At 37.8% G+C, this 12365-nt stretch overlaps 1 protein-coding gene across 22 annotated transcripts in view; it reads right to left on the bottom strand.

The window, feature by feature from the left end:
• Positions 1 to 12365, bottom strand: part of MBNL1 (muscleblind like splicing regulator 1) — a 208091-nt gene that overhangs the window by 29221 nt on the left and 166505 nt on the right. For all 22 annotated transcript variants that reach the window (XM_004478814.4, XM_058295166.1, XM_058295168.1 and 19 more), the window contains 2 exons: positions 12166 to 12336; positions 1405 to 1605 (listed from right to left, as the gene is read on the bottom strand). In XM_004478814.4, the coding sequence (XP_004478871.1) occupies positions 1405 to 1605; positions 12166 to 12336 (372 nt within the window). The remainder of the gene's footprint in view (positions 1 to 1404; positions 1606 to 12165; positions 12337 to 12365) is intronic.

Raw genomic sequence — 12365 nt, 5'->3', positions numbered from 1 at the left:
CGGTGGCTGCATTTGGAAACAGGTCTCAATGTCCTTTCTGACTTCTATTTATGGTACTTTCTTAGCCAGTGGCCCCTTTCTCCAAACATTCAGTGAAAGGTAAGAAATAAATACGAAACACAAAAACCTCAAAAAAAAATAAGTACAGGAACCAAAATTTTCTGCCTCCTCTTTGTACTGTCACCTGCAAGGGATGGGCAGAGGAATATAGTGTTTAAAATTTGAGTTCTGAGTTCATACCTCACTGGAACATCCTACCCATGTGATCTTGAACAAGTAATCCACAGCTCTTCATCTAAACTTATTTCTCTGCAAAATGGAGTTAGTAACAGTATTTTCCTCACAAGACTGTTTGAGGATTAAAGGAGCGGCGCATGTTAAGGGTTGACACTGTTCTGGTATAGAGTAAGCAATCAATGAATATTAGCTGCTGTTATTACTATGAAAAGGTGGTGGTAAGATCCTTTGTAAAGAACAGAAATTAATAAATAAGAAATTGGTGCTTATTAACTAAATTCCTGCTAAATTGATAAATTATTGGAGTTAATAATGTTCATAAAACAGCCTTATTTTGCTACTTTCTTAGTAATTAATGCATGCAAAACTCAGCATTAAATACTGCCTCATCCTAACCAGGGAGAAGACTAAAACATCATTTTATTCTTTAGCTGAATATCGGTGCCAGGTTTTATGGCTTCAATATACATGAAATGTTGCCAATTTTTTCCCTACATAAACAGTTTACCAAACCCATTAATTTTCAGTCATGCTAGAACTCTGAATAAGCACTTCAAAATAAAAATACACCTTTAATTTCTTTTTTCATGTACCAACAGTAAAGCACATGCATCTGATTATCCTTGCCACTAGGACACAGAGCATCATATAATTTCCTATTTAAAAAGTTTCTTAAGAGCATTATTTCACAAACAAAATGGACTTGATATTTCAATCAAAAAGTTGTAATGCTTATGGGAGAACATAAAATTGTTTATAGATAATGACTAGATAATCTTCAAAATGCTAGTATGAGAATAAGTTAGGGTACTGATAGAACATGTTGTTCTTGATAGCAACACCAAGAAACACTTATGAAGCAGTTGCTACATGCCAACATTTTGAGGTAGATGCCATTATTATCTCCATATCAAGGATGAGGCAACTGAGGCACAATGAAGAAACAGGCAGTCTGAATCCAGAGTCCAAGCTCATACCCACTATCCTAAAAAAAGCGGTGTTGTGGCTTTTACAAGCATTGTTAGTCAAATATAAACAAAATGTCCACATATGAAACCAAAATCTCTGCGTGGGGTTCTTTTTAACCTATTAGACAATGGTAAAAACACACATGCACTTTGCAGATCTGAATGGAGTACATACGGAAACCAGCTAACCACTTCCTACCTCAAGTCTGTCCGTGCGCATTAATTTCTGTGCAGCAGCTGCAGCAGCTGCAGGTACAGGAACCCCAGGATTCCCTGTTACCAACATGGGAGCTGTCGGCAAGATCTCCGCTGGAACCAGGCTCGGGGAAACAGGTCCCAGGTAGGGATTAAAGGCTGCTGATGCATTGGTGGCTAAGCTTGGTGCAACTGAAAACATTGGCTAAAAAATAAAAGAAATAGCAAAAGTTAATATGCAGACTTCACATCAAAGTTTTATCCTATATAATCTATCTATCCATTAATCCATCACCTATCCACAATGTATTCCTCTCTTCTTTTCTCCCTTCCTCCCTTTAATTCTGAGTTTATTTACTCTCATTTAAGATAAGTATGTTCCATTAAATAAGCACTCATCAAATAAACATTTTTCTAAACCAGATCAGGATATATATCCATTAATACTCTACTGGAATTTTGAAGCTTAGGGTCTGTAATATTCATAATTTGTTTGACTAATAGATATGTTATTCAATGCAGAAACTTCTGATGGTCACTGAATCTCCAGGCTTGTCCTGATTTCATCTAGAAACTTGTCTAAGAAACACATTTCATAATTGCTATGTCAAGGGCACTGGAAAGACCTGTTTACAACTGTTAATAGGTTGCAAGTGTCCTATTATCTGGAATAAATAAAGCAGAACTCCCAGTGGATAACAGAGTTTCACAGTTAATGTAAACTGTGAATATATCTCATGGGATATATGATATGTGATGATGACACCATTCCTTCTGAGCACATAAGACAAAGTGTTTGGCAGATTTTCCTGGGGAAATTATAAATGTTCCACTGACCTACCATGCTGTGAGACATTCAACAACAAATTCACCTTACCAGGGAGAAGCCTGCCTGAAATGGAAATGCAGAACACTTCTTAAGAAATTTACACAATTGTACAAGAAAATACAGTTTTATTAGGTGCTGCCATTTGTTACATGACAGAATCCCTGCCAGAAATGCTTTAATGGGTACTTGTGGGTTGGTTCTATTTGTTAATATGCAATTTTGCTCCCAGAAATTTCTAAAATATATTTGCTGTTGAGTAGAATTAAATAATTTCTCTGAAACATACTTTCACAATTTGCTTCCAGTTTTTAAAGTCTAACATAGACTTTTAATGCTTTGTGTAATAATTTCCACCTCTGAAACACATAAGCTTTTAAGCAAAAGGGATCTTGTCCTTTAAGGTAAAATTTTATTTATTTTTTTACCCAGAGAAAAGGAAGAATAGAATCATAATTTTTTTAAAAAAATAGAAGCGATATTAAAATACAGCTAATCCTTCCCTCTGATAGGAATTAGGAGTTAGGCGACCCTAGTGTCTGTTTCTATTGTTTGAGAGAGCTTTGGAGTAGTCTTATGCAATATAAAGTGTACAGTACAACAGTAATTCCATAGCACAAAAGAAGTATTTTTTAAAATCATCTTATATTTAAAAGAGTAAAATGCAATTCAAGTATTTGCTTATCCTAGGGCAGTGGTTCTCACCTGGGACAATTTAGCCTCCCAGCAGAAATCTGACAATGTCTAGGAACATTTTTGCTTGTCACAATGAGGGGGTGATATTGGCATCTAGCGGGTAGATGTCAGAGTGTGTTGGTTTGAGTCTTTTATATGGACCCCAGGAAATTATACTCTTAAATTGAACCTATTGTGAACCTTCGATTAGATTAGATGAGTAAATGTTCATTTGATTAGATTGCTCAGCAGGATATAGCCCAGGATGGACCTTAATCCTCTTATCAGAGTCCTTTATAAAGGGAGGAACAAGCCACAGACATAAAAAAAGCCACAGAAAAAGAGAGAAATCCCAAGAGTCTGAGAGAGTCCCCAAGGCTGGAGGCTGGAACCAGTGGAGCAGGGAGGAATGGAGAGGGGCCCCCTGAGAGGCTGAAAGAGCAGAAAGCTGAAGCAAGGAGACCCAGCCATGTGCCTGTGATCACCCACGGTTGAGCTCAGGGAGAAAAAGGCTGGGACTGGCAGAGCCACCACTGTGCACTGCCATGTGGCAGGCGTCCAGCATTGCCAGCAGCCAACCTTGGTAAGACAGCATCTCTGATGATGCTCCAATTTGGACATTTTCACAGCCTCAGAACTGTAAGCTTTTTAACCTAATGAATTTCCACTGTAAAAGCCAACCCATTTCTGGTATACTGCATTGGCAACCTTTGACAAACTAAAACAAAAGGGTACTGCTAAGCATCCAATACACAGGACAGCCCCACAAATCTGGCCCAAGATATCAACAGTGCCGAGGTTCAGAAACTTTTTCCTTAGGATGCACAGCTCATTTGACCTCAGGGATATGTTTAGGATAAAATCTTTGTAGTTAACATACATATTTTTACCATGAAGAAAGTGATAAATAGAATATTTAACCCACAATTTGATTCACTGGAGAGAAGGCATAATATACTATAGATTACACTGACAGTTTAAAAGTAAAATAATTATGACTCCAAACATGCCATGATGAGCTACTCTGCCAGACTGAATGTTCTTGCCTGTTAAAGTGGCCTAAAGCAACGCCTAATCCCCAGCCCCAGTTCTGCCCAAAGCAGCTGGCCAAGGGCAACAGGAAACTGGCTGTGTGTTTCAGATAGCAACAGTCAATAATCTGTCGGGAACTGGGGCTCAGGACACTGTCCACCAACAGTTACTTGAGCTGCAGCTGAGTTAATGCCGCTCCACTGCCCACTGGCTGCCAGAGCAGCAGCAAGAAGGCAAGCTATAGAGTGAGCATGCTGAACTTGAATTTCTACTCAGGAATACTCGGGTTGAATTTACACTCTTTCATTAAACACTGTGAGATAAGATGGATATCATACAGTATATGATATTCCAGTCAGATCAGCACTCTCGCCTTTATATTAGAAACAACAATTATAAGAAATTTAGCATAGAGGACTAAAAGACTAGTTTAGAATACAGAGAACAGAAGTCAGTAAATATCATTCCTTTTTGCATGATATAGCTTGGAATTAACACGTATTTAGAGAGTGCATTTTTAATATATACTTCAGGGAGTTATTGAGATGTTTATGTGTCACTGTACAAAGCCCACTATAATTACTAAGAAGCAGAGGTCGAATTTCAAACTGATTGAGAGGGGGGAAAAAAAGCATTCTTACTTGAATAAAATAACATCAGTAGCCAATAAAATGCATTCACACTCTACAAAATGCATTCATGAGCTACAAATGCATACAATGTAGCATTTGCACTTGAAAGATAAAAAGAATAATTTTATTTCACAAAAATAAAGATCTTATTAATGGGCAACAATCTTCCCTCTGGATTGTTTCTATAGAGTTGTCACCTGAATTGATTTTCTGACAATTCAGCAAAGCAAACTCAAATCCGAAGACTTTTAGAGACTGTCCCCAAGTTAGATCTGTAGTGGCTTTTAAAAATCTGAAACATCAACTATTCACCAAAGCATTATCGCAAATTGCTCCTTCTCAGGATTAGAGGAGCTATTTTCTGAGCCAGCAATCTATAATAATAGCTCTATACTTTGAAAGAAACTTGATTCCAAAGGCTGCATAAATAAATAAATAAATAAATAAATAAATAAATAAATAAATAAATAAATAAATGAAACATTCTTGCATTTCTTTTGACTTTTTGTAAATTTGTTCCATCCTCTTTTTAAAGAGCACCTTGATGGATGTGAGTCAATGTTGGCCCCATCAGTCACCTAATCAGATGACTAAATCAGCTGAACTGCTCCACTGCCAGTTCTCCATTTCAAAAGACATCCTGCAGAGGGTTCTGCAGAATCTTAAAGGTGGATATTAAAGCAATGATATCACCAAGTGGCATCCTATTTTCTCTGAAGTATCCACAAGATAACGTATAACTCTGTAATTCCTGTACTTAATACTAACTACATCCTTGTAATAATGATTTACTGGTATCTCTGTTCCTTTAAGGCACAAGGAAAGCTGGTTTACTTTTGCCAGTGAACACCCTCCATAGAAAAAAAAACAAACTGCAAACTTACTCATTCTGGTGCAGTTTATGGGCTAATCACTTGTTTAAGTGAGGCATTCTGCTTCCACTAAGGTAATCAGGATTCATTATAAATGTCAATGTTATTCAATGTTAACCATGTACAAATATGAATAGTGCTAGTAATTCCCTATTTATTGTGTGCCAGGCATTGTCCCAACTGCTTTACCTGTGTTTTATTTAATCTTCGTAACACTAGAGTATAAACTCCAAATGGGAGTGTTCTGGTTTTTTATTTTGTTTTGGGGGAAGATCTGTATAGTTCACTGCTGAATCCCCAGCCCATGCTTAACACAGAGGAGACACACAGTAAACATTTGTTGAATGAATGCTTGAAGAGACTATACTGAGTTACAGCCTTGTAAGGTGGGTATTATTAGCCCCATTTTTCAGAGAAGGAAACAGGCTCAGAGAGAGTATGTGCTCACTGTTACAAAATGAGAGCTTTGGAAATACCTAGAATTGAATACAGGTATGTCCCGATTCCATGCGGTTCTGAAGCCAGTGGTTCTTAAGGATGGCTTTCCATTAGAATCACCCAGAAAACTGAAACATTGAATGCCCAGACCACTCATCAGAATCTCTGAGGAAGGACACCCAGGAGCAGTATCTATATTTTAAAGGTCCTAACTGGGGTGGGGGAAGGAGAGAGAAATAAATAAATCATTTAAAAAAATAAAAAATTAAAAAATAAAGGTCCTGGCTGATTCCAATGCCATACACTGTAAGCTTCCTTGTTCTGAAAAACAGAAATACGTTCAGATTTCTGATTCCACATGAGGTCTCCCAAAGGAGACATGGTCCCTTAAGGCGCTCTTCTTGGGTACATGGTCTCTCCCCCACAGTGAATGTCCACTCCACCTGTTCAATTCCTAACCATGCTTCAAGAACCACAACTCTTCCTCTTGAGTTTCCCCTGACCTGCTCACACCCAACTATGAAGAGTCGGGCCTTTCCTCTTTCTCCCAGAACCCCTTCAGCTTTTATCACCATGTGTGCTTACTTGGCTTTCTCTCCTATATCTAGCCAAGCTACAGGCTCCCAGAGAGCAAGCTTTTGCCTTGCCCTTTCCCTTTGTTCACTTAAATATAACTTGCAATTGACATCTGTACAGGTACCCTTAAAAACATTTGCTTAACAATTTTCTCTGCTACAAAAACTCACTGCAAAGGCATTAAGTATTTTCTAGAACAGATATTTGAATAGTAAGAAAAAAAAGATTTACTGCTATTTCTGCCCTTTAACTCAAAATTCAATATTTACTTTCTCTAATATGCTTGTTTGAAAAGTTCAGTTGCTTTTACTTTATTTTTGCTTTGCAATTTTTTTATACTGAATTTCCTAAGGTTCGATAATGTTGCAATGTGGCAAATATTATAGGGGACAGTTATTTAGTTAAAATACCTATGTGAAACAGGTTGCATTTTTTAAATCAAATGGAGAAAGTATATATAACAAATATTATAAAGTCAGTTTCTACTGGAATTCATGGAACATAAAGTTTTAAAGTCAAATTTTCCTAGATTGTACCTCTGTATGTGTGTGGGGGAGGGGGGAGGGGGAGGGGGGGAGGGAGTGTGGGATGTAAAGGTTAAAATTGCAAGCAGGGAAAAATAAACAATAAACATTTTTGTTTTGTTTTGCTTTTTTATAGGAGGAACTGGGGACTGAACCCAGGACCTTGTAAATGCGAAGAAGGTGTTTAAACACTGAGCTACGCCCACTCTGACAATAAACATTTCAAAAATAGCCTTGTTTCTGGGTAGGTATGAGCTTTACCAAGAGTTATAACTAGTCTCAGTAAACAAATATTTTGAATATAAACACAGAACCAAAATCTAATGGGAGTCATGAACCAATGAATATGACAGTCTTTATTTTTTTCAAAGGTAACATATGATTGGAGTATAAAAAATACTGTTAAAAACCCCTGCTTCAAATGACAACTTGCTTTATTCTTACTTTCACTTTATCCTTCAATCAAGATTTACTGCAATAATGAACATGTACATAAAGAAGACTCATTTCTAGGCCTCCTAGTAAAAAGGTGTCAACCAAGCATGGCACAGTTCCTAAAATTCAGGGCCTGTTCTCAGGCTGTGTGAGGAAGTGAAGGCTCCTTGATTGAAACAGGCAGTGAGAATGGCAGGATGGATGAAATACGACTCAGGATGACTGATGTGGAAACATTTCACCAGAAATACTCTGGGATGGAATGGCCTCGCCTCAACCACTAGCTGGATAAACTGGACAGGAAAGCACTGAAAAACAATTTAAGAATTGTAGGTGTTCTTGGAAGTGTGACAAATGATGACTTCAAAGCATTCTGTAGATGACCGCCAACAAAGGTTGGGACACAGGCAGCACCAAAGCTGAGGTGACGAGAGCAGCAAGAAGCTCCCCAGACCGTAGCTAAAACCAAGAACTTTTTAATTTATCTATCCCTAGGCTATCAAGTTCATGAAATGCATAGGGAATTCCACCCAAGTCATATAGCTCAAGGCAGCCTGGAACCAAGAGAGTGTCTGGGAGACACCTTTCTGGGATGGATAAAAAAATACACCAAGTACCTCCAGATTGTGAACCACAAGATGCCGTCTATTTTTGGTTAAATGGGCGGGTGGTATGCTGAATGATTTTGTCATTTCTGGTCAGATTACCTTTACACCAGACAGAACACGGCAAAATAATTTTTAAAATTAATACTTAGAAAAAAAGATCCAGAAGTTTAACCTTTTTGATTTAGATAACTGAACACTATAGTTCTCCCATTTGTCTTCAAAGACCAAAGGTTAAGAGAAAAAAAATGATCTTTTTACATTTTATTAGTGGTTTATATATAATAAAATGAATGCTAATTATTTCATAAGTTATTGTGTTAATTTTTAGAAACTGGACACATATATTCAATTACTTATTTTTTCCTCTTATAAAATAGGAGTAATTATGTTTATGCTATAAGATTGTTAGGATTTTGCAGGTAATACTCTAATTCCTCACTCTATTTTGAAGGCAGGCAAATTATTTGTATCAATCAACCAAAGATCCACAGTTGGCTGGTGGCAGGTATGTCTCTAATTGATGTGTTTCCTAGCATAGAGGCTGAAATCTGAATGGCCTTGAAAGGAAGCTCATGTACTAGGAAAGTTAACACTAGCTGAGTGACTTGGGCAAGTTATTTAACCTCTGTGCATCTCTGCATCTTCATCTATAAAGTTGGAATAGCATTACCTTCTTCAAAGAGTGGCTATAAGGATTTAAGATACAAAAAGTGCCAAGTGCAGTAAATATCCCTATAGCACTGTTTTTGTTTCAAAGTGTTGTCTTCTTTCTGATTCTTTTTTTTTTTTTTTAAGATTTATTTTTATTTATTTAATTCCCCTCCCCTCCCCCGGTTGTCTGTTTTCTGTGTCTTTTTGCTGCGTCTTGTTTCTTTGTCCGCTTCTGTTGTCGTCAGCGGCACGGGAAGTGTGGGCGGCACCATTCCTCGGCAGGCTGCATTCTCCTTCGCGCTGGGCGGCTCTCCTTAAAGGTGCACTCCTTGCGTGTGGGGCTCCCCTACGCGGGGGACACCCCTGTGTAGCAGGGCACTCCTTGCGCGCATCAGCACTGCGCACAGGCCAGCTCCGCATGGGTCAAGGAGGCCCGGGGCTTGAACCGGGGACCTCCCATGTGGTAGACGGACGCCCTAACCACTGGGCCAAAGTCCGTTTCCCCCTCTTTCTGATTCTTGACATTCATTACAATCTAATAAAGTCCCTAAAAACAAAAAACTATCTTATAAATTCCTGCATTCCCAAAGCCAGACCAGTGTCTGAAGATCTTTAATCTAGAGGGCCACTATCTCACAATTTATGAAAAATGAGAACTCAAACTGGATGACACAATAACTGTTTCCTGTCCTGATCTCAACAGTCAAGACCCTGGCTGTCTTTGCCAATAGCATGTTAAAACTTCTTCACCTTTATGCCCCCTTCTATGTTCCAGACTCTACACATGGACTTTTGCTCTGGTTCTGGTTCTTCCTTTGGATTCTGGGATAGGTAAACTTCCATGAACCTCTGTCTGAGTTTCTGGAATTAGGGAAACTCTTCTTTAATTCACTTTCACTCATCAAACATTTATCAAGCTCTGCCCAGGATATGCCCAGCACAATACTCAGTACTTCCAAGTTGGCTCAGACCTTGCTAGGTCCCTCTCCCCGCTCCCTGTTACAACAGCTACAGTTTGGGATCCTTTTTTCAAATCATATGGACCTACTAGATCCAAGATGGTATCACCTACTTGACTACAAGCCATGTCACTGCTCAGACCCTTCTGGGGTTATAGATCCACCAGAGGATTATCTCCTTCCATATCACCACTACCTGGCTTGGATCCAAGTTCATGCCATGCCCTCAGACACTATTTGTGCTAGCAGCCATCCTCTCTGAGTGGCAACCCTTTTTCATGTTTGTTACTGGGCTGCTTCCACCTCTGTTATGATCCCTATTTGTAGGCCCAGCATTAAAAGCCCAGTAAACGGCTGGTCATGACTATACCATTTATTTCTGAAATCTCCATGCCATTATCTTAATCAAAATAAGGCCAACTACAAAACAGATCAAAAAGACTCAGGTGAGATTTTGAAGGCAAATTTCCTGTATTAAAGCCTTCTCTACGGTCACGTATATTGCAAATGCTTTAAAATTGAATAATTAAAGTCATTTCTACACTTATTACAAAAATGTCACTCTGAAAAGAGTATATTTTTAGACAATGATCTCAGGATTCCTTTAACAGAAGGGCAATTCCACATCCAAACATAGTCATAAGAGGGAAAATGAATCTAAAACTTGAATGTGCTCACAACTAGTAAAAAACAAATGCTTTCTCTAAGCAGAGAATTTTCCAACAAACACATCAAAATATGTGGTTATTTTTCTGATGGTTTCATAAATCTGTGATTTTGTGATTTCATAAATAACAAATAGTTGCTTCTAGTATTTTAAAGACATGAACATAAAGGTTTATATTCTATCCCCGAACTGAGCATATAATGACCCAAGAATGACCTTGGAAGTAAGGTTCAAGGATCAGCTCAGGAGATGGGCCAAGACTTCACAGCAAGGAGGAACTCACTGCCATGACCCATACGTCCTCTTCAACCTGGGAACCAAACTTGCTCATCTCAGTGCTGCTCTAGGCCACAGAGGCTAGAGTCTGGCAGTGAGCAGTTTTCAATGTTTAAGTACAACAAAGTATTTCACATCAAGGAGAGATCTTCTATCAGCTATTGTAGTAGCCGGCTAAAGGATTTATCAGAACTTTGAAATTGTATGCGAGGGCTACATGCTAAAGGCAACCTCTGGTTCCACATTTTTTTTTTTAAAGAAAAAAATTATTTTAACTAAACTTTTTTAACCAAAATGGAAATCATCAGGCTATTACTATACAGAAATGTGAAATTAGTTGCTGTCAAATATATATTAAATTGCAGATAGCATATTATTAAATGAATTTCCAATGATGGAAAAAAAATACAGGTTAAAAGAAACGCAGAATCAATGACAATGTTCTCTCAGCTCACTTGCATAGTACTGAAAATTGCTATCACTGCTGATGTAATCTGAAGATCCCTCCCACCTCAAAATGCAATCTTCACCCCCCACCCCTTGTCATTTTTGGAATGATTGTTAGATTAAGTTCTAAGAGAGATTAACAATTAACATTGAGTTTAGGTGTTAAAATGTATTAGAAAAAAATTAGTATATGAACCCAGAGAAAGTGGGGTTCTCACATCCCTATGACCCCATATTATTGCATATAAAATACTGATATAAAGTACTGACACATCCATTCTGATCATTATAAATTTCAGCATGCATTTAAACATAGAATTATTATGCCACAATTAACATCAAAAGACCACTTGTAACCTAAATCTAATTATGATATTAATCTCTCATGTAGTTATGGATAAATGTGGCTGAAGATTATTAAAGTCATTTACCACACACGAAAAATATCTAAAAATATTTAAATACATCTGTATGCTTAAAAATCAGTTATCCACATACAATACTCAGCAAATATTAAATACTATGACTATCCACAATTTATCAAATTTAGTTCCCTTTTTAAAAGTTGTTGGAGTTTCTGCCCCTTCTGATTAGGGCAATAAGACTTCCAAGCCCATGAGAGTGATTCACCACTGTCAGAATTTTCCAAGCATTTTAACTTAGAAAGAATTTCAACTCAAGTATTAAAAGAGTAACAAAGGCTTCTTTTTCAAGGAAGAGAAGTACACATACAAACAGGATTCTCTTCAAGGAAGGAGCACAGGGAGAAATTTTCTCAAACTTAAAGACCACTTGTACCAATTTAAAAGTCATCACTGTTAAAGGTGGCCTGAAAATGCACATTGACTGTTCTGATGAGTTGGTGCCCATTTTAGCAAAAAAACATTTTAACACCTACAAGTTATAGAATTGATTTTGAAGAAAATTTTTGAAAAAGAAATGCTATCACTTAAATTTCCACATGATTTTTCCAGAAGATGAATATCTGCAGTGTGAAAATTGTTCCACCGTTCAACAATTAGCTCTGCTGGAAAATGCTAGGCAACCGGTACCGTTAACCTCTGTTCACATGATCTAGTGCAATCATTGCCTTAACATGAGCACAGGAAATTACTAACGTAATTAATGAGGACTGAAATATGCTCACCACAGGTTGTAATGGGGCACCGGGCATCATGGCATTGGCTAGTTGCATTTGCTGGGCCAGCATGGCCATGTTCTTCTGCTGAATCAAGTTATTGCGCCCATTTATCTCCAATTGCGTTTTTAAATGTGGGGGTGGATGAAGATATTTGCAGTTCTCCCTGGAGCAACGACCCTGAAAAACAAAAGTAGCAAATACCATCT

The sequence above is a fragment of the Dasypus novemcinctus genome, chromosome 4, assembly GCF_030445035.2.
Source record: "Dasypus novemcinctus isolate mDasNov1 chromosome 4, mDasNov1.1.hap2, whole genome shotgun sequence".
Lineage (NCBI taxonomy): Eukaryota > Metazoa > Chordata > Mammalia > Cingulata > Dasypodidae > Dasypus > Dasypus novemcinctus.
This window is presented reverse-complemented; position numbering and strand designations above follow the sequence as displayed.